Source organism: Phaethon lepturus, unplaced genomic scaffold, assembly GCF_000687285.1.
Source record: "Phaethon lepturus isolate BGI_N335 unplaced genomic scaffold, ASM68728v1 scaffold2783, whole genome shotgun sequence".
In the NCBI taxonomy this organism is placed as follows: Eukaryota; Metazoa; Chordata; class Aves; order Phaethontiformes; family Phaethontidae; genus Phaethon; species Phaethon lepturus.
The window spans coordinates 55,074-77,300 of NW_010526775.1; the positions used below are offsets into that span (position 1 = coordinate 55,074).

At 39.4% G+C, this 22,227-nt stretch overlaps 1 protein-coding gene across 2 annotated transcripts in view; it reads left to right on the forward strand.

Annotated features, from left to right (window-relative positions):
* LOC104617751 (F-box-like/WD repeat-containing protein TBL1X) overlaps positions 1 to 21,286 on the forward strand; it is a 53,456-nt gene extending 32,170 nt beyond the window's left edge. For both annotated transcript variants that reach the window (XM_010283159.1, XM_010283158.1), the window contains 10 exons: positions 3,264 to 3,405; positions 6,259 to 6,322; positions 6,426 to 6,523; positions 8,065 to 8,125; positions 12,275 to 12,396; positions 13,911 to 13,985; positions 16,455 to 16,582; positions 17,707 to 17,872; positions 18,681 to 18,782; positions 19,944 to 21,286. In XM_010283159.1, the coding sequence (XP_010281461.1) occupies positions 3,264 to 3,405; positions 6,259 to 6,322; positions 6,426 to 6,523; positions 8,065 to 8,125; positions 12,275 to 12,396; positions 13,911 to 13,985; positions 16,455 to 16,582; positions 17,707 to 17,872; positions 18,681 to 18,782; positions 19,944 to 19,970 (985 nt within the window). In that variant the 3' untranslated portion in view covers positions 19,971 to 21,286. The remainder of the gene's footprint in view (positions 1 to 3,263; positions 3,406 to 6,258; positions 6,323 to 6,425; positions 6,524 to 8,064; positions 8,126 to 12,274; positions 12,397 to 13,910; positions 13,986 to 16,454; positions 16,583 to 17,706; positions 17,873 to 18,680; positions 18,783 to 19,943) is intronic.
* The last annotated feature ends 941 nt before the right edge of the window (positions 21,287 to 22,227 follow it).

The following is a 22,227-nucleotide window of genomic DNA, read 5'->3' on the forward strand; positions in this document are numbered from 1 at the left end:
CTGCTAACTGTAAGTGCTTATTCATTAGCAGGTGACTTTATTGGGACCAGTTTCCTTATTGCATCAGATCCATTAATGCAAAGTGGTCAGCTATTAGGTGAGGTCCGTTTGAATAACCTGTTGCAGGGAGCAGTGTTATAGAATCAGTGGGACAGAGATCTCCCTTTGGATACCTCTGGAGCACTTCCCTCTCCAGGCTGCCTAGGAAGCGTAAGCACTTAACGTTGAGAGACCTGCTTTATTAAGGAAAAGTTAGGTGTGTACATTATGAGGCGGCGTTTCTTTCCCTTTATGCTTTTAATAATCTCTTTTAAAATAAAATAATGAATGTCTAACCTCTTTGAGCCAGAAGTATTAAATACACATTAGCAATATTGCATATCAAAATAACAGTGATTATTGAAGATTAGAAATACCAAAGTTCAACAACCGTCATGCAAATTTCTTTGCCCAACGGCGGCGGTTCTGAGCTCTGTACTGACAGTTACAGGATGGAGAATTTATATGTCACAAAAAAAATTCTGCAAACATTCGTCCACCTCGATTCATGATTATACTGGGGCTGGAGAGCATGAAATAAAAATCTTTCAGAACTAGCCTTCCTAAAATTTGGCAGTACTTCACCATAATGCAGAACAGTATACCTATTACTCAAGTGTTCATGACTTGCATGTTGGAATGAGCTGCTTTATCATGCAGATAGAAATGCTTCTGTGGGCTAAGGAGATTAAATATCTTCTGAATTGTGCTTGAACTACGGTCCTCTAATAAGGCAGGGTTCACTGAATCGTTCAACAGAAATCAGTATACTTTGCAGAGCAGGGAATACTCTTTTTTTTCTTTTCCCCAGCAACAAAAGGGAAGACACACAAATACCCCTGCCACACACTGGTAGGCTTATAAAGCCTCTCTGCAGGGACACATAATAGCTTATGTAGCCTTAGGAAGAAGAAAATGGAAAAACAAAATTAAAATACTGGAAAATAAGATTGCACAAGCATTGCCAGAAAACTGACTAAATAAAACTGTTGAAAAAACAAAACATAACCCTTTTAGAACTAGCAAATAGGATAGTGTGTTTGATAGCCAAGTGGCTGAGAACTTTATTCACAGGGTCCAATAACAAACTGGATTATTACAATGAGGGCAGGGCTGGCCCGGGGTCTTATGTGGTGGAGAAGCCAGCACTGAAGGAATTTCCTACTTAGCATGTTAACCAATAACCCAAGCCTATGAAAGACTTATGTTGCCATTATTGTAAATTATTACAACTAAAAATGTTCCTTCTGAGCCTCATGATTAACTTCGTTAATTTTCTAGTCGTGTGCAAAATTGTTACTCAGTTTTCCAGACGTCTGAAGGAATAAGGGAGTTACATTACAGTCACAGCTCTGTATGGTGACAAAAGCTATCATGATTCAAATTATTTCTTAATCACTAACATGAAAGATACGTGCCAAAAATTAAGGTGTGGCTGTACAACAGTAGCTTGTGGTTGGGCTGGCAAAGTCCTGGCCAGCCATCGCATCTCAGCCTGACAGAAAGAGTTTGGAGGAGATGGGGGCACGTTCCCCAGGTGTGCCATGATCCAGCAGAGCTCAGAGCCACTGATAGAGCCAGAGAGGTTTTTGCTTTTACAATTGAACTGTTACTCCTGTAAAACTTGGCTAAATAATTGGTAAAATAATACACAAACATCAATCAAGTTCGATACTTGATTGGTCAGTATTTGCACTCGAAGATGTATTAAGTGTTTAAAATTTGCCCAGTACTTTTAATATAAATAATTAAAATGTTTTATTAGTAGACCAGAAGAAAATTTAATATTCTCTTGTGATGAATTTCCTTTACAGTAAAACACAGCTTATCAAAGCAAAAATGGATCTCAGGTTTTTAGTCTTTTTCTCCGTGTTAGTGTATAGGAAAGGAATTTTTAGTCAGTACTTGAAAAAAAAGGAAAAGCTAACACATCAGGTATATCAACAACGAAATTTCATCTAGACTGTGTGAATTGTTGGAAATAAAAGAGAGATCCTAATTCTGCTCCAAGATTCTACTTACTGCACGTAAATGCAAATTACCCTCTGGACAAAACAAGCAATCCAGGGTACTTGGATTGTTTTGAGGTATTTTGTTATTGATTATTTTTAAAAAAGCCAGCAGGGGGTGGGGGGGGTGGAGAGCGAGAGACAAATGCCAATAAACTAGGAAGCGTAATATCTTCTACCCCATTGCAAATTGATTTATGACCTCAGAGACATTTTTCATTGGAAGAAAGATTTATGCAAAGTGAAAATAAATATATTATTTATAAGCGGATTACGATAAGCACTTCACTTCCTCCTCGCAACTTTTTCTGGACAAATTCGGGATTTCAGCCTGCAATAAAAACATCTCCCTAGAAAATATTTGGTCTATAAAGTGGATGAAAATCCTGATGCTGTCTCTATCTTGCTCTACTATGTCAATAGTTATTTTGCCACTTTTTCGGACAATGTGAGCTAAGCAGCCAAGCTACAGACAGCAAAGGATGCCGTAGACATGAATTTAAAAAATTGAAATTAAGATGAATTTTAAAAATGAATTTAAATTACCTTTCTACTTTCCTAACCTTTAGGTTCTGTAGCTTGATTTAATGCTGAGAGGCTGTTTTGCAAACAGCTTCTGTCAGAGGCTATGTTCTGGTCTGTCCTGAAGTACCTTACGAAAGGGCCATGGCCAAATTAAAGGCAGCCTTAAGCTCCCCTCCCGCTCCTGCAGCAGCTGCCCGAGGCAGCGGGGCAGGACCAGGCGCCGCACACCTTTGTCACGCTGCTGGAGGTCCCCTTCCCCGGGGCTGCCACCAAGGCGACCCTCGCACCTCCGCGGGTGGTGGCCCTGCGGATCCTCTCACGCTGTCTTGGGAGTGTAGCGCAGCGCCGGGGGAACACCAGGGACGCAGTGAGCCACTGGGAGCTCGCGGGACTGTGCACACTGGGAGCTCGCGGGACTGTGCACACTGGGAGCTCGCGGGACTGTGCACACTTTCTACAGGAGGCTTGTGGTTTTGTCCTTGTGTGGACAAGGACAAAAACCTGTCGTTGAAATATGTGTAAGCATTTTTTTAAAAAGTACAGAAGTGGAGGAAGGGCAGAATTGGAAAGAAAAATTAACATTTTAAAGGCTGTGATGGTCTCTCAATGAAAACAGAAATAGAGGTTGTTGCTTTGTTTCCTGGGTCGACACCAAGAGGAGTTTTCATCTCTGCACAATTGCTTTTATAGATCCGGAGACTCAACGGCCAGAATATGGAATCTCAATGAAAACAGCAACAGCGGTTCCACTCAACTAGTTTTGAGGCACTGCATAAGAGAAGGAGGACACGATGTCCCCAGCAATAAGGATGTGACTTCATTGGACTGGAATGTAAGCTAACTTCTAAGACTGTGTATGGGTTTTATCTGTCTAAATTTAATTCAGAGGCAATTACAGCTGCTGCTTCATATCTTTTATATCTGAGATGACCAGAAGTTCTGTTCTAACCTACTGACCTCTTGTTTCAAATACTTATAATAGACTGAACTTTCCCCTATATGCTATAATTTTCCAGGACTGTTGCCATCTTCAAGCTTAATAATGATGTATTTATATCTCTTATTTTTGCAGCATGGATAAAAATAAACTTAGATAAATTTAAGAATGAAGATTAAACAAGCAATCTCTGTAGTAATGAAGCCTGATTAATAATGTATTTGCATCTCATAGTTACTTTATTTTGGCATGTGAGGAGATAGAAGCACCAGCAAAGGACTGTTGAGACCCTCTCTTATTTGAATTATGCTGTGCGTAGCAAAATGTGCTCACATTATCATCTTTATCTTGGTAGGAGCATGTGTAGTCATTCTGTCTTCACCTACCCACCTTCTGGGTAGGACTGTCTTGCGTCATCCCTTTTTTACTTTCATTCTGCAAAACATTCTATCTTAGATAATATGGTCCTGCACGGAGAAGACTGAAGTCAGCAGAGAGGACAGGTATTGTTAAGAATACCCAGGGTCTGGGCAGTGTCTTTGGGCAGCTTTAAGCCTGCTTCATGTCTCCGTTCTGCCACCAAGCATTGTAAAAAGAACTTACAGGACCTTGCAGGAACCTTAATTAATTTTGAGATCACTTGTATTCTGTCTGTTTTGCTGATATTGGTACAGACAGAGTTATCACATTAGTCTTGTTTTCGTAGGAAAACAGATTAAAAATTAAGTACCAGAAAGGATGCTTAGCAGTTACATACAGTTTCAGTTCCTGGCCAGAGACCAAGATTTGATTAAATCTTTACTGCAGTATTATTGTCCTTCAGGTGAGCTATGTGCTTCACAAAAGTAAGAGATAAGGCCACTGCACAAATCAGCTTCCCCTATGCATTTTGTATTTGACACAATGAAAGAAGTTGGTGAATAGTATGGAAAGTAAAGGTAGGTTAACAAAGCAAATAAAGATAAAACCTAAGAATGTTCATGACTTGTTTCCTGTGGATATCACAGTGAAGAAAAATAGTGGGGGAAAAATGAATTGAGGAGTAGGAAAAGAGTAATTGAAAGAGGAAAACATGCAGAGGTGCAGAACAGTTATGAGAGAAGTCGTCCAAAACATATAGGGCATCCTGTAGTATTTCCTGTAGTAGTTTCTTGCCTTTCCAGACTTTGTTGGTTACTACTTCACATGCATTGTTCTAGTACTTAATGTAAGGAAGTGTTCCTAACTTAAACACTTGAAGCCCTTCCAACTTACTTCAAGTTTTCCAAAGAATATGAATTACTACCAACAAATTTGGATAAACTGTACATCCAGTGCCTGAGCTTTCCTTCCCTTTTCTCTTTTTGCTCTTACTGCCTTTGTTCTCATCAGTGGTCCAGATAAGTGTATATCACAGTTGAAGTTGGCTTAGGTTTTGATATTTTTCCCCCTACATTGTTACACATTTAAGTTAAATCTACAACTGCTCTGACTTACTATTTTTGAAGGGTTGGAATGGACGTATGTTTTAAAGGATTATTTTATGCCATTCTCTAATTTTCTATTCACGATGCTAGAAATGCCATCTGCCTTTATTGTTTATTTAGAACCAAAATATTAATCATGTTTCACTGTGAAATTTTCACACTGGTGATATTAAATTAGTTCTTCTCTGGTTTATGTGATTTATGTTATGATAAGAAAGGTTCTTTCTAGAGGCCATATTCAGATCATGTCCTTTGGTATCAAGCATAGGATTCACCTCCCTTAAATTTAACCATCTAAGCTAGTCATCTAGGCTCCCTCTAAGTCAGTAGAAACAGAGACGTGTCTTCGTGCTGGTCTTGGCAGAGTGTAAAGCAAATCGGATTATGAATTACACTCCAGAGGTGGGTGATGCTGTTAGTTAGAGAGGGAGACTGGGTTACTCTCTCAAACTAACTCCTAGCTTCTGGACATCTGGAGATAAATTGGATGAATCTCCTAATCCAGGTGCTGAAATGTTTGAAGACTAGACGCCCAGCTCCAGCAGTACCTATCTCACCAGGGTACAGAGTCAAGTTCCTTTTTAATTATTCTCATTCTGGCCCAATAACTCTAGCATTGTTGGCTGCACACGAGATACCGTTCAATGAAGGGCACCTTCCAGGAGAATACATGCTGATTATGATTTCCACACTTTTTTTCTCTTAAATGAGACCCATGAATCCAACTTCTCTTAGGCTGTCCATCATGGTACTGTGCCTCTGAGCATGTGTGTGAGTCTGTGTTCGGACAAAGAGAAAGCAGCTTCTTTGTGGTAGATAGCATTCGAGGTGTTAACCGTGAGTGTAAGTGGCTTAGGTGTTTGGGTCCTTCTTTCAAGGAGAGGTGCCTGAATTTCACTCAGCTGAGATTTAGTCAGGATTTAGATGATCTGTTGGTGTTTTATAGGCTCTTTACATCTAAGAAGTAGTATCTGTTTGTTATCTGAAAGAATCCCATAGAATTTGTTACATCTTGTTTTCGCTTTCTAATCCTTTTGATTAAATTACTCTTACCTGATGGTGTAGCCTAGTATTTCACAGTACGTTAGAGGGTTTTATTTCCTCTTTGCTGACTGCAGTAATAACCTTTAGTTTAAATCATAGTATAATCTGTCTCAATGTGTGGATTCACATTTCCCATAAATCACAATGCACAAACCTTAAAAAGAAATGGAAAGAAAAATGTTCATTGAAACAGATTCCATCTAGTATCGACCTTTGCCATTTTTATATATCCCAACAGAGTGATGGAACACTATTGGCAACAGGCTCATACGATGGTTTTGCAAGAATATGGACAGAAGATGGTAAGTCAAACAACACTTACTTTTCTTAAGCATTGAACAGCAATGAACTGTAATTTGGCTAATTTATAAACAAATTATAATATTAACCTTTTCTTTATTCCAGGTAACCTTGCAAGCACCTTAGGTCAACATAAAGGTCCAATATTTGCCCTGAAATGGAACAAAAAGGGGAATTATATTTTAAGTGCTGGTGTTGATAAAGTGAGTTTTAAAATACATTATTCTAACATGTAAATGTGCTGACTCAGGGAGCTTGTGCTGCTGAATTCCATAAGATTATTTTCTTCTCCTCTGGGCATCCTGGAGAGTTTATTTTTCTTTAATATGTTTTAGTGCATGTTGATTACATTTTTGAGGCTGCATAAATATGTACTATTTTTATGTAAAAGATCTTACTTTAAAAAAAAAAATTACACTTGCCCCATGTGTAAAATTGCGTCTTAAATTTTTCTCAGCTGAGGAAAGAAATGCTTCCGCTAGTTATGTTTATAGCTTTATCATCTAACTATTTCCAGGAAGGAAGGGATCTTAAAGGTGGTTGACCTTTTAGCTCATCTAATTATTGTAACACTTGTATTTCAATAAAATATATATGGCTTTGTATGCAAATATGCAAAAAATTATAGTTCTGAACTCATAATCGAGAAGGCACGGTCGTTTCAACTGAGTGAATATTAGAGATGAAAATGAACAGATGACTGATGATGATGAGCACAAATCCATTAAAACTGAAACTGGAAAGTACACAGCATTCATCTTGCCTAACTTTCCATGATCAAAAATTAGATGTGTACGTCATCCTTGGCTTCCTTCATAAAATTTGGAGAGAAAAGTGGCCTGTGTTACAGCGAGATGCACTGACAGTGCTTCTCTCCAGCAGCTGACAGAGTGAGTCTAGGGAAACTAGCTCAGGCTTGTACATCTGATTTGTAGGCTATAGGTGAATCCCTATGTTTCCACATACTTGTGAAAATGGAAAATTAGAGTTTTATTCCTTTTAATACTGGCCCGTATTCAGCTACACTTACCTCCCAATGGCAGTTCCATTATTCTGGCAAATTTACATTCCCAATAACAGCGGTGATTCTTTAGATGATCCATTATTGGCAAGATGAGGCATCTTTAATTTATTTTCTGGAAGTATGTACTCCCAATAAACTGACAATACACTCAGGAGGTGGCATTGAGCTCTATAGGAGGGTGGCTTATGTGTGCTGTGAATATGGATTAAACTTATAGTAAGCAAATTACACTTTAGTCTGTCCCACCACAGTGGCAAGAAGTGCTATGTACTCCGCTGCTAGATAAACATTTCACTTGGTGATTTAATTGTTAGAAATGGAGTATTACATAGTTTTGCAATAGAATTCAACTTGCATCTTTGAAAAAGGAGGAAAAAGTCATCTTTGAAGGAGATAACTGAAACAGCTGTTACAAAATGTTGATTAAAAATTTGTAGTGCTGTCTTCTAGCATTATTCAGAGAAAATATGCCTGTTCTTAGTAGTTACATTTCCTCCTTTGTAGGGGTGATACTTCTCTATCTGCACTTAGATTATTAATCTGTAATATTTGGGAGTTTCATTCTGCTTTTTCAGCTGTTCAGCACACAAGGCTCTCTGCAGTCAATAATTTTATCAGTCCATCTTTTAGAATTGCTCCTCAGTGAGGGCTCTCTCAATTTGTTTTCTCTGCGCTGAACAGTCACTAATCTTCTTTTTTTCCCCTTTCCTTTGGATGCAGACAACAATAATTTGGGATGCTCACACAGGAGAAGCTAAACAGCAGTTTCCTTTCCATTCAGGTAATTTCTCCATAACTCTTACTCGTAAAATGAAATGCACTTTTTAATTTTGTCAACCTAATTTATCTTTTTGCAAAGATCTATCTGCCAGAGAGAAGTAAATTTTGAACCAAGGTTTTTATGCTTTAACTATCCTGACTATCATGGCTTGTGGGTTTGTTCTTTTTTCCAGAAAAATTAGGTTCTCTGAGAATCAGTGTTGAAAGTCAAACTGACTGTAGGGGAAGATTTATAGACCAGCCATTTCTAGCTAGCTGAATGATTCTGTTTTGCATAGTATCAAGTGGTGATTTATGAAGAGACTTTTCTGTGGAGGTGTCTGGGATCTCTTCCACCCTTTCTGCTCCTGTCACAATGAAGCTGACTTGAGACAGAAGCAGACGAATCTCTCATGCAGCTTGCATTCACCACTGCCAGCATGAAGGTCCTCAGGAATTTCGTAGCTTTTAATTTTGAGTTGAAGTTCTTCAGTATTTGCTTTCTCTGATTATCAGGAGTCAATTGCCAACCTTGAGTTTCAAAACCTCACAGCGCCAAAACCTTTACTTGAATGGTGCTTTGTAGATCTGGTCTGCTGTACGAAGGCAGGAGATGTCACAGGTATTAAGTAATCTTGCGTAACAGGCAATCATTGACGTAATCTTTAATTCACCTCAGACCAGACTTGTAAGATGTCTTACAAGATGTCTTACATGTCTAAATTCATGATTCAAACTGGATAAATTGTCACAGTGAAGAATTTTTAAGGGGCATAGTCAAACTGAGTTTAAAACCACCAGAACATTCCAGATTCTGATGCTAGAAGTGTTCATCTTCCTGTGTGTTCACTGTAACTAACCCACTTTTAAATACAGCAGGCTTTCACAAGGTGCTTAATGTTGTTTAAAAACACTTTACTACTAATTTTAGAACCTTAATTTGCACATGCTTTTCAACTCCATTTCTAGTTGTTCTCATTCTAACATTCTCACTGATGTTATTTATGTGCAGTAGCAACTGAAATGGTTATTGAACAGAAGACAAAGAGTATGTCCATACACACAGCAGATCCATACTCTGCATTTTTGTCACTCATCTTCTCACTGTGGCGTGTATTTATGTGTCACAGCTGTTCCATAAAAGCAAACTTTGAGCTGTATAGTCATGTTAATGAGACTCTTAAACCTTCCGATTCCAAATTACTATCTAAGTAGTTGCGGATTTTGAACTTGATTGCCCCTTCAGAATCACATTCTCTGACATGTAGCTGTCTTAGCAGTGATGTGCATCAAGGACATATCATTCCATTTCCCTTACAGCGAGTTGAAAACTTCACTACATCTTCCAATGCAATATGCTGAAGTCCATCTGCATTAACTGATTTTTTAAAAATTCTTAGTACGCATGCTGTTTGTCTTCAGACCGTAAGACACAACTGAAGTGGAGATGTGGAGGGGCTAAATTTTTTTTTCATTGTTTCAAATATGTTTTCATAGGGAAGTAAAGCAGTTGGTTATTAAGGAAATTGCTGATAGGCCAAAAGCATATGTCCTACAGAAAGTCTCTTAAAATCGTCTGTAGTCTTTGTCCTCACATAAGTCTAAAGCCACAAAAACCTCACCTTGTCCTCCTTGCATCACTTATTCACCAGAACAAACTAATGGCAAATTCCTTACCATATCTGGAATCTGAAAATCTTGTCTACACAAGGATTAAAGGTGGCATTTTAACAATTAAAAGTCTAGTCTAGACAGAGTGCAGTTCCTTTAGCACATACTTGCGTGGCATACTTCTTTGAAGTCTGGAGATAGTTGGCCTGGGAATAACATAAATTTTTTACTCTCGGCTGCTTTACAACAACTTGTTTAGTTTACACCCGTATAGATTAAACTGTCATCTTAAAATACGTAAGGAAGACTCCTTTGTCTAGGTCTTGAAGACCTCTATATCATTGATGTTCCCATGTAACTTTAAGGTTTTACGGTCAAATACGTGAGTATGTGGATAAGTAGCTTCTAGAGTTTTATTATTCTTTGCAAAACTATGAGTCATTGTAGGACATTTGATCAAAGCATGTATTCACAAAGTTTATTTCTTTAAAATTGAGTGAAATAATCCAATTTTCACATGTATTGATAGATACAGACTGATGGCTAGGCACGCAGGAACAAATTGGTTAAGTGGTACCGTAAGAGGTATTTGTATGACCCAGTTTATAGACATCTAAGTTGCTCTGAATCACTCCCTGCAGAAACTTAACTCTGTCTTCTTCTGAGCTTCTAATTCTGAATCATACCTAAATTTGTTCAGAAAAGGCTTAAATTAACTGACAATTATTCTAAGACTTCTATTGCTGGTATTTATTTTAGCTGCATTTCTTAAGGGTTTGTTGCTGCTTTTATTAGATGACATTCTAATTGGTTGTATGCAATCGGCTTAGTGTCCTGTGGTTTTGGAGACACTTTGGAAATTCGATTACTTGCATCAAAAACCACATTTGGTTGTTTTTTCCAGACCATTTTATGTAGTTACTTACCCAGTAAACATATGATTAAATACACCAATAAATGAATCAGTATTAATTATCAACACTCTATGATTCAAATTATGCTGCAGTGCAAATCCATTGCTTTAGGTGCCAATATCTCTCAGAAAATTACTTTTCAACTCATACGTATCATACTAGATATTAGCCCTAAAGGCATATCGCTAGTAATGAAGATAGATTTTTTGTTTGCTCTGAAACAGTAATACAAAGCTTGCAGCATAAAAAGACAAACAGGCAGTTAAAGAAACAAAATCCTTTACTGTTTCCTGATCCCCACTCAAGATCATTGAAAAACTCAGAAGTAACCTGCCTTCCTTACAGAGATTTCCTTTCTATTTCTGCAGTGCAGGAATTTCTTACCAGTCACAGAGAATTATTGAGCTTTTTCATTACTATTCTAACATATATTTTATTTGAAACAAATTTCATCCCTCAGTTCTTATTTAGAGCTACCTGATGATTCAGGTGATGTGGTTCAGTCTCATTTTGCAGCTCATAAAAATTATAACGGAAAAAACATTTAAATGTAATAGGCTTGGCAGAACAGATATCTTTCCACCTCGGTATTACAAAAGTATTTCTCTGAATATATTTGAATAAGGCATTTCTTGGTTTCGTTTTAATGCTAAACCTGCATTGTGGTGTTGCCAGAAAGAGATTCAACTTTGCTTCCTATATCCTGGTCTCGTTCTGACACACTTGCTTCTCTCAGGAGTGTGCTGGGAATGTAGATTTCTGTAGTTTAGCAAGTCTGATGTCATCCTCTGGAGGGCAGCTAAACTCTTTCCTGAGCAAAAAAGCAAGCAGCCATCATAGAAACACAAGCCAGCTGTATGTCAGGAGTTCCCTCCTACTCCTGTGCATGCTTTTAGTCTGCAGTGACATGCTGTAAAAGGTTTTTTTTCTCTTTTTTCCCCACACTTTTTGCAAAGCGGGTGTGTCGCACGCAGGCATTAGTTACATGTTCATGTGTTATCTATGTACACAGTTTCATTCCTTCAGTCCTAGTTAATGGCAAACCCGCTACAGAAACTCCTCTCATTTCAGATCAGCTTTATCAATGTCTCTATTTTAAATCAATCCCCAACTAAATTAAACTGAACGTAGGTGTTACTAATCCACGCGTCTGCACAGAACAATAGGTTTGTATCAGTGGAAGGAAAATGGCCATCTGCTGCTTCCCCCTCCCATGTGTTGTGTCTGGCATTCACCGGAACGTTTTTTCTAACCCAGCTGAAATTATCCATGTTTTTTCTGGATTAGTTTTCTTCCAGGTTCTTCGCTGAACTGGCTTACAGAGGAATGAATGGTAGCGGTGGTCCAAGAGACGTGTGTAGCAGGGAGGGTGGAGGTAGATTGTTTTGCCCGCTCTTAAGTAACTTAACCCAAAAGACTGTCATAAATAGATGCCATGCAAAGCATCCAGATTATCCACTGCAAGAGAAAAAATTATTTGTGCCCTTCAGACAGTCCCTATCATCCCTGTAACTGGTCGTAGGTGATAGGCCCAGAACTAGCTTTTAGTCCCTTTGATCCAGATGGGTGACAGGAGGAAAATTATTTGGGATAGCTCGCTCTTTGCTGGTTTCCCTGATGTTCCTTCTGCTGTTTGTACTTCACAGCTCCTGCTCTGGATGTAGACTGGCAGAACAACACTACTTTTGCCTCCTGCAGCACTGACATGTGCATTCATGTATGCAGACTTGGCTGCGATCGTCCCGTTAAAACCTTTCAAGGACACACAGTAAGTTTAAAAAGTCCAAAATGTTAGTGGCAAAGTCACAGCAGCATGTTACGATGATGGCAGGTGATGTGTTTGCAGGGTGTGTTCTAGTGCTGAAGCTGTTACATCCCATTGCTTCCCTAAAACCCTATTCCTTGGGAGTGATTCACTGCCTGTGAGAAGGGATAAACTGTTCTAAATCACTGTAGGAGGCAAAACCTGCAGCTTAAACAGTGAGACTATTTATATGCAGTATGAGCTGCAGACTCAGGACATGTTAATAAATAAGATTTTGTTTTCTGCTGGTTTAATTTCCTGTAGTAAAAGAGAACTCTGAATAAGGAGATAACAGTTTACCTCCAGCCATTGTTCGGTTTTAGAATCAAGTTAATCTAATAAGATCTATTTAAGATGTATTTCCTCCCTCTTTTCCTGGTGGTATTTTATGACCATCAAAGACTAGTCTTCGTATCTTTCATTCATGAGAAAACTGCTATCAGATACTGACCAGTAATTTAGATATTAACTTCCAGAACTTGGTATCTCCCCACTGAGGAAAAATTGTGCATTTGGAGACCTTCATCTAGTCTATGGTTAAACTGATACTAAACTGATACTTTATGACAGGTTGTACATTCCTACCAACAGGCTGGTGCTTTTTGTGATTATACGAAATGCACCATTTTGCACATGATCCAAATTTTTACTTCAAATAGCTGTACAGTTCCTTTTAATTATGACTGAAACATGTAAAATGGACAAAGCAAAATTTAAATGTTTTCCAGGTTTATTTTCACCAACAATCTTTCCCTTTTTATGAAATGCTTTTTTCCCCTCATACGTATGACCCTCAAAAAAATGCAGGAAACTCACTCATTACTATGGGGATACACAAGACTTACTTAATTACAAAGTGCTAGAAAGATTGATAGAGGAAAGCGTCATAAACAATTCAACATTCCATCCTGGATTTCATTTACACGTACACTTCTTTTTAGAGAGACCGGCTTTGTTGTAGAGCTGCAATACGAAGAATTATAAACTCCCCACAACTTTACACCCCACCAGTATTTCCTACTGAAAATTTGTGTCTCTGAGATCTACAGAATATTAACCGAAGAAATATATCAATTTTAAAAAGTAAATGCGGTCTCATCGATCTCTGAGATCTACAGAATATTAACTGAAGAAATACATCAATTTTAAAAAGTAAATGCGGTCTCATCGATCTGTCTGGTTTGAGGGTTTATTTATCCTAGCATATGAAGAAAGGGTATGCAAGACTTTGTGCCAGAACACATAGCAGAAGACCGGTTGTGTGTACTGTTCACAAACACAAAATGGTTACCATTGCTAAATGACTGTCAAGTAGCGTGTTATGGAAGCAGCACTGCTTTTGCTCACCCATAAAGCAACCAGGGCTATAATTTGTGGTTGAACTTGTTGCATGCATAAACCTTGAGTGCCCTCTGCTGGGTGCCCAGTACTATGCAGTAACCGGAATATTTACTTAATAAAATCACTCTTTATTTCAGAATGAGGTGAATGCAATCAAATGGGACCCATCTGGCATGCTACTAGCATCTTGCTCCGATGATATGACATTAAAGGTAATATAATTTCCATTCTTGCTGTTAAAAAAGTAAAGACAAAAACTATGTCTATTTTTTCATTTTCTCCAGAATGCTGGTACAATAGCACTTAAAACTCTGCATGAACAATAGTTTAATTTTGTCCCATATTTCTTAAAGTCAGTGTGAAAGACTGAATACAGAGAAACAGCCACTGGGAAAACTGAGACCTCCTATCCAAATTAGTGTTAAGTGACTGATGTGTCACTGTCACAGAATACTCATAGTTTAAATACATGCATATATATATATACACACACACACACCTGCTTGCCTGTCAACAGAGGCACAATCCCTATGCTAAGACATAGTCTAATGGTTACACTTCAAAAAAGAATATAAAAATAAAGAATTTTCCCTTTGGAGTCTTTTTCTGAAAATAATTTCACTGGAGACGTTTGATCATTTTTCTTAATAGCTTTGGATGAAGCGATGGGACACGACATATATATTCAGAGCCCACCAAAAATCTGCTTTCTGAAGATGCTTCTTTCTACCCATTCACCGCATGGGGAGCCTGAGGCAGCTACGCTGCTGATGTACATGCCTCTGTTAGGTGCCTGAAGTGAGATGGAATGAATCTGGATTCTGGCTTGCAGGCAGCGTAGGCTGCTTTACCAGCACACCTGGGCCGTTGCGCTGTACCAGCAAACTAATGCTAATACAGAGGGAGTCTGGGCCTGCCAAAACACTGCTCATGATAGAGCTTTTCCAGCCCGAACTCTTCGCAGCCTCATTCTCCTTTCCCAGCCACATTGAATGGCGGCTGCGTCCACACAGGAATGGCCGTGTGTTGTAACAGCGAAGCCCTCCTGCTGGCCCGTTGCTTTATGCTGGCTCCCTGAGAAAAGCAAACATCCCAGTAAAGATTTGGTTTCATGGATAGAATTGTACCAGTAATACAGTTTCCTCGTAGTATAGTTGTGTTAATAAAGGCTTATACCTCTTTGCACTGCTCATTGACACAGCTGAAGCGAGAGGCGTTTCTGGCATGCACACAGCCTGTGTGTAAGACCTGAAACTGAGAGCAGCAGAACTTGTAGATGAGAGCTAAGTGAACGTCAGCCTTATCACTGGTTTCTCGTCACAGGTAGCCTGACTTCTGCTCAGTTCTACTCTGTCTTTGCCATGTACCCACTGGGGTTTTCGTCGCTTTGGATTCTAGATGTAGTATTCCAGACTACTCGCAAAACTGGAAATTGAAAGAAAATAGGGCTAGAAGAGACTGAAAGAGAGCACCTTGTCTGTTGTGCTGCCACAAAGCAGTATTGTAGTAACCAGTATTACTTTGCTTAAACATCCTCACCTAATAGTAGCACATTTTTTTGGTGCCCAGTTGTGTGCTGTGTTTTAAGAACCACTGCGGCTCAGTGGTGGTGTGCCAGCTGAAATTTCTGACCACTGGATTTGGCACAAGAGCTAACGGTTTGCTCTCCCCAGCCTCACCTGTTTTGAAACATCTTTAGTGATGAACACTGCAAATCCTCTTCAGGCTATTTTATTATTATTACCATCATTTTTATTATTATTCCTTTGGAAATCAGCCTCCTCTGGCTTCTTTTATTTCTTCTTTGGACTGTTTAATATTTTCCTACAACTTCTTGTTGCCTGTTAGCCATAGAACATGGCTAAGCTTTGCATAACATTTTCAAAAGCAGACTAAGGTATGCTGCTGAAAATTCAGCATAAGAGCACAACATTTCCCTCTTGGTACAGGCTTATAACAAGTGAGTTAAATCATTACTACATTTTTAGTATCTCTCTGAAACTGACTGACCAAATTTGAGTTATTTTCCCTGCTGTGAATTAGCTTCATCTTGCTTTCTCGATTAGATGAAGAAGAGATGTACTAAATTACCTGTCATCTCTGTTGAGCATGTTCTTTATCTCACACTGAAGTATTCGGCCATGTAATACCACATAAACAGCTGCTCTTGTTCCATTGTCTGTGCTATTAAAAACATCAGGAAAACAAATGGAATTCAGGAGGAAAAGGAAAATTTTATGTGTCTCTTGACTGGCATAAGAGGCGATTACTAGGTTCTAAGCAGTTATTGAAACTTTATTTTCATTCTTTAAGATGACTGCTGTTGCAACGTGTGACTTAAACTGCAGTTAAACATCTCTAAATGGAGTAACTTAAGCTTCTGTATGCAAATACAGTTACAGCCTATGAGCAGTACAGCAACTATTTAGTTCTTCTTATCTATTGAATAAATACTACTAAATGTGTAGCTCTTCCCTTTAATGGGGTTATTCTAACGTGTGTGCACTGTAGGTGCCAAACTGCTGCGTTAATAAACTTCAATTAGGTTATGTTTATGTCTATGCATGTGTGTAGAGATCTTAAATAAACAAATGGTAAGAATAACATAGAACTGAAATAATTCAGCTGAGAAGAGATTAGTAACATTGCCATTTTTCCCTTTCATAATTACCCTTACTTAGATTTGGAGTATGAAGCAAGATACCTGTGTACATGATCTTCAGGCTCACAGCAAAGAGATTTATACTATCAAATGGAGTCCTACAGGACCAGGCACCAGCAACCCAAACTCCAACATCATGTTAGCAAGGTAAAAAATATTTCTATTGCCTGCCAAGAAGAAGGATCGTCTTTCACATGTAACTCTACTGTCACCTTGCTGTCACTCTTCCTGCGGACAATTCCAATCAAAAGTACCTGCATTTGTAAATCGGGGCATGGATACAAAGGGAAAGGAATCGTATTTGAAAAAGGAAAAAGAAGGAAAATAGAGTCATGTGAAATTTAACTTGTCAGCTGTCTTGACAAAAGGATTGTAAATTTGGCATTGCACCTTCACATCCGGCATCCGTTGTTATGAATGAGAGTGCTTAATGAGGCAGGTGGCAGCCCATTCAGCCAGTTGGAATGTGTTCTAACCAGGGTCACACAACTCCCCTGGGCAGGTACTGACAATTTTTATAGCCATGTTAACTAACAGAGAAAAGCTTGGATAATCTTTTAAAATTCCACTTGAAAATCTGTTCAACATTCCTCTTTGAGTTTAGGAGATAGAATGCCAGTTGATGGTAGTACCATGGGATTATCACATCAGTTCATGGTGTATTCAGTTTGTAGAGGAGTTGTAGCAAAGCTGTTTTGTTTATTTTACTCCTTAGTCTGGAAGCAGACAGGGAGGAAGAACTTTGTGTTCTTGGAGTTGCTATTTTAATACCAGTTATTTCCCTTGCCTTTTTCTAAGACCACAGTTTGGGATTTAGATGGATTGTAGCAAAAAACAGCACTGAAACAAAGCGAAAAGAACCACAGTTCTAGAGAATTACAGGATGCTGATTCATTAAATAATGCAAGTCCATTAGGAATAAGATTTCTCTGGAACATTTACCCTACTAATGACAATATATACTTTACCTTCCTGAATAATATCAGGTAGAATCTCAAGAAGCGGGAGCTTGGCCATTTCAGGGCTAGTGATCTGATCCTATGTACAGCACCCCAAGATAAATTCAAAGGTGCCACATAGAAGAATTCAGTTTTGTAGATACAGTTCTTGTTAAGGCTGTAGTGAATATTAGCTTTTCTGTTTGAAACGTTATTTCTTGCCTAGCCAAAGGAAAAAACCCTGTGTTACTCTCTTAAAACATTTACAGTATCAAACTACAAACTGATGAACACTCAAATTAAGACGTGCTTGTGTTTGAATGCTTCTTGCAGTGCTTCGTTTGATTCCACTGTTCGGCTGTGGGACGTTGACCGAGGAGTTTGCATCCATACGTTAACAAAACATCAAGAGCCTGTCTACAGTGTAGCTTTTAGTCCTGATGGAAAATATCTAGCCAGTGGGTCCTTTGACAAATGTGTCCATATATGGAATACTCAGGTACTGTTTTGCTTCATGTGAAGCACATCTGGTTTAGATGACGCATTAATAACAAAAGCTTAAATGGAAAATATATGTGCTTCTGTAAGCGTATGACCTGCCAGCCAAGGTGAACCTGATTGTATTGGCTGATACAAATCCCAGCACGACAGTTGAGTCACTCAGGTGGAGTGAGGTGACTGTCCAGGACATTTCTGCTCAGGCTTCATCGTCTGCTAAAACACTAGCGTGCATGAAAGTAGGTGCGTCACATTGTGCCGTCAGCCTTGTGAAGCAGAGGTGTGGGTTGATTCTTAGAAATAAGTGATACTTTTATTTAGTAACAAGCTGGGTTCAGCTGTGAGACCGATGCAGCTGGCTTATACTTTGCGATGAGGAGATGGTAGATACAAAGGATGTACAGGCTGGGGAGTGGGGACATTCTGGAGAAAAGTGGGACATCATAGTTCCACAGATTTAATTCTGGACAGTGATGCCTCACAGTAACAACAACAGTTAGCTGTTGAGTTAACAACAAACTTTAGATGAGACCCCCTCAGCCTAACTCACCAGGCCTTTACTCTTATAACGCTGATAAAAACAGATGTCTGAGAGTCCTACTGTAAATTGCTTTCTGGTGGAGCCTGTTTCTCTTCATTGTCAAAGACCATTTTCCTAATTCCAAGACCTCATGGAAATGACCATAGTTGGGTGATGTGAATAGCCCGCCCTCACTACCACTCTCTGTTTTTTTAACGTAGTGTCACGCGACAGAGAAAAAGAAGGGTAATTTCTGTATCAAATGTTTGCATGCTGTTTTGCTTTGTAGAGTGGAACTCTAGTACATAGCTACCGAGGCACCGGGGGCATCTTTGAAGTCTGCTGGAATGCTAGAGGAGACAAAGTGGGAGCAAGCGCATCAGACGGATCGGTAAGGAGCTCTACACATTGTAAGTGTTGGGTGGAGATTAGTCTTCTGGAGAGCAAAAAAACATACATGCCATACTGCCGTCTCTGGACAGAGCTGAAGGCTGGACAGCTCAAGACAGAAATAAGTAGTTCTGTGGAGTATATTAAAACTGCTCCTGCTTTGGAAGGTTTTGGATACTAGGAGGTGGTGTTCCTACTGGAAATGAAGAATGCTTGTGGAATACATGAATATTACTGAAGATGGGAATGACTTTTAAATACATATTTGATAAGAACAACAGTAGTGTTGTTTCTATCATTATTTATCTCATCTGTCAATTTTTAATGAAGGTCAGGTCACAGCAATCAACTTTCTAATAAACAATTGTCCTGGGGCTTTCTGAGTCTCATCCCACAGAAGAAGTTTACCCTTGAATAGTTCCTAAAAGAGGAAGTTTTCAGCATGATGCCCAAAGATTTCATCACATTGTAAAGGAGAAATATTGCCATAGAGATACTGATTATTCATTACTATTTTTGCTGTTAACGTTACTTTTTAAAAGTGTCATTTTTAGCATGATCAGCTTGTGAAGGATGCACACATGTTATAACACACTCTATAGCTTTTTAAAATAATTTTTCTACATGGCTGGCTGTCATAACTACTTTAGAGCAGTATTTTTCAACTGTTTTTGACAAAGGGTATACCTATGACATGATTCAGTTGCTTGAGCTTAGTTGTGCCGTTTGCAGTGGTGCCATGCCTAGCTTCCAACAGCTGCTCCATATGGGTGCGTGTCCACTCTAGGTCCTGTGTCATGGCTGCCAGGCCTCTGCATCTATTTTGGATATATTTCAGAAATGGAAGTGGACACTGTGTCTGAATACAGCAACTAAATAGAGCCCATAGTCTTATCTGGATGTGCCACCAAAATGTTTGTTTGTAATCCCGTGAAAGCCCAGCTAGGTGTTAAATGTATGGTTTTCACTTGGGTTTTCTCCCATGTCAGGTAGTTAGTTCCCTTGCTTGTGTGTATGTAAACAGGTACTGGAGACAGGCTGGTTCGAAGCTGGGGAGTGTAACATACAGCTGGGTGCTCAGCCTCTGTACTGCGACTTACATGACTAGGACTGCCATGTCACCTTCAGAAATGGTTCTTAATGCTGAGTCTTTTCTCTCCAGGTTTGTGTTCTAGATCTGCGGAAGTAAAAGTGAAAGGTTTTAGAAGGAATTTCAAATGGACCAGCAGTGAATGTGTGGGGAGAAGCACTCTTCAAAACTATTCTTAACAGCTCCAGAACTGTACGAACTTGAACAAAGTTAGAGTGTACCGTGAAACCAGCTCTCCCTGGCCACAGGTGTCTAGTATTTTGTCCGTAACCTTCATCAAGGAGTAAAAACACAGTCACTTCAGAGGGGGAGGGAATGGTTTCCACCTGGAACATTCAGCCTTGGAAGCATGAAGCCACGAGCTAGGCATTGCACTGTTTGGTTTGCGTCTGAGAACTTGCTCTGATGGCTGGGAAAAAAAAGCTGTGCCAAAAAAAATTAATAAAAAAAAAAAGAAAAATGCTGTGATAAACCAAAAGGGAAAAAAAAATCCTCCTCCATGCGGTGTTGTATTTTTTCCTTCCAATTTGGACACTACAGTTGCTCTCCCAAAGGACGTTCAAAGACCAGTTTGTACTGATGAAATGCTCAACTTTGTAATCACAACACTTTCTATTTTCTAGACTACTTTTTTTGTTCAGTGGTTTTTCTATCAGCTGGAATATTACAGCCTGGAGGATCCCAGGCTTAGGATGAAACTTTTGTTTTCCTTTTATTTCTCCCTTCCACTCCCAACTTCTCCTTCCTTTTTTTCCTCCTCTTTCTTCTTGCCTTTTTTTTTTCTTTTTTTCCCTGTATGCCCATAGTAGATGCAGCCAGGTGGACATGACAATGAAAATTTTTGACAGACTGCTTCTCCTCTCCTCTCTCTTCCTTTTCCTTTCTTTCTCTCCGTTTAAAAGAAAAAAAAAATCCTCCATGCTTCAGATCTTAGCGTCTCAAGGGCACTTTCAGCAAATTGTGTAATAAGTGCTTTATATAAGAATGCAGTGCTGGGGAAGATTTTTACAGGAGAAAGATGACTTTTAACAGAAAGAACCCAGTGTATTTTTGGAAGAAAAATATTTTTTATGTTGAACAGTTTTAAAAGCCTAAAATGGCCACCAAATGTAGACCAGTTGTGTAATTCAAGCAAAAAGAATGACACAGAGTCCAAGGAACATGAAAGGTGCAGTATCCTTTTTCTCTTCTCTCTCAGAAAGTGCTGTAAGAAAAAATGCCATTTGATACAATAAATGCCAGTCATTTACTAAGAGTCCTCTTCCAGCAGCCAGCCGTTTATATAGTCTGATTTCATTTTTGTGGCTGTTTGATGATGTACACTTATTAAAAGGGATTCATAAGTTTTGAGTATAAATACAGCATTCATTTTCTTGAGTCCATATTTTCGATTATCCTCGGTAACCAGGGGAGAACGCTTGTGTATCTTCTTTCCTCTAGAGAGAGTTCAAATTGCACACAGAACATGGGTTTGGCTGCCTGTGACCTGGCTGAGCAGTGCTGTCCTCCACTGTTCATCCCACTCAGCTGTTTCTATTCCAGTAAGTCAATGGGATTTTACCACTGACTTAATGAGACCAGTTGAACCAAGATATGTTGACTGCATCTATCACTCTTGAAGAACGAACTCCGGCCAAGCTCCTGTCCATCCATGATCAGCACAGACCTAGAAGCAGGGTCTTCCATTGCATCTGGCAGCATGTGGTGCTGCTGCCACCCTCAGCCGTGCATGTGCTGCGTGCTACAAGGAAAGCTCTGGGTCTGCACCTGGAGGCTCACCGTCTGCCCAGGCGGGCTTAGCCTTGAGGGTGTCCTCGGCGCGGTGCTCGGAAGACAGTGTAGAACTCTCCGTTAGGTGAGGGCATGATAAAGGATATATCAATTACATCTCAACATATAAAGGTCTAGTGGGTGAAATGATTGGAGTGACACTAGAGACTTCCAAAGAACCACCTATCCACTTTGGACAAGGTTTCCTTACTGCAAGCTAGACATCTGCAGGGATGCCTACTGAAGACTACGTTACTCTGAGAGCAAACGATGGATGCAAAGAAGGATGCATAGGCAGAGTTTACTGAAAGTGCTGTAAACTATAAGGCAACCTTGGGGTGGTGGCAGCCGTTATTTAGATGAATCCTCAGAACTGGAAGAGTTAAACAGGTGTCCTCTCTAGCCCAGAGGCTGGGCTAGGATTTGTAGGAGGCAGAAAAATGAACGAGCGGAGAACCCCCTTAACATCACGTAGTACCTTCCTGCCCAAAGTCGCTATTTCTGTAACGCGGGATCTTCCCTGACCACAGCTGCTGAAGTGGTGATTTGATCTGAGCAAAACCAAAACCAGAGCCCTAGTGCTGAA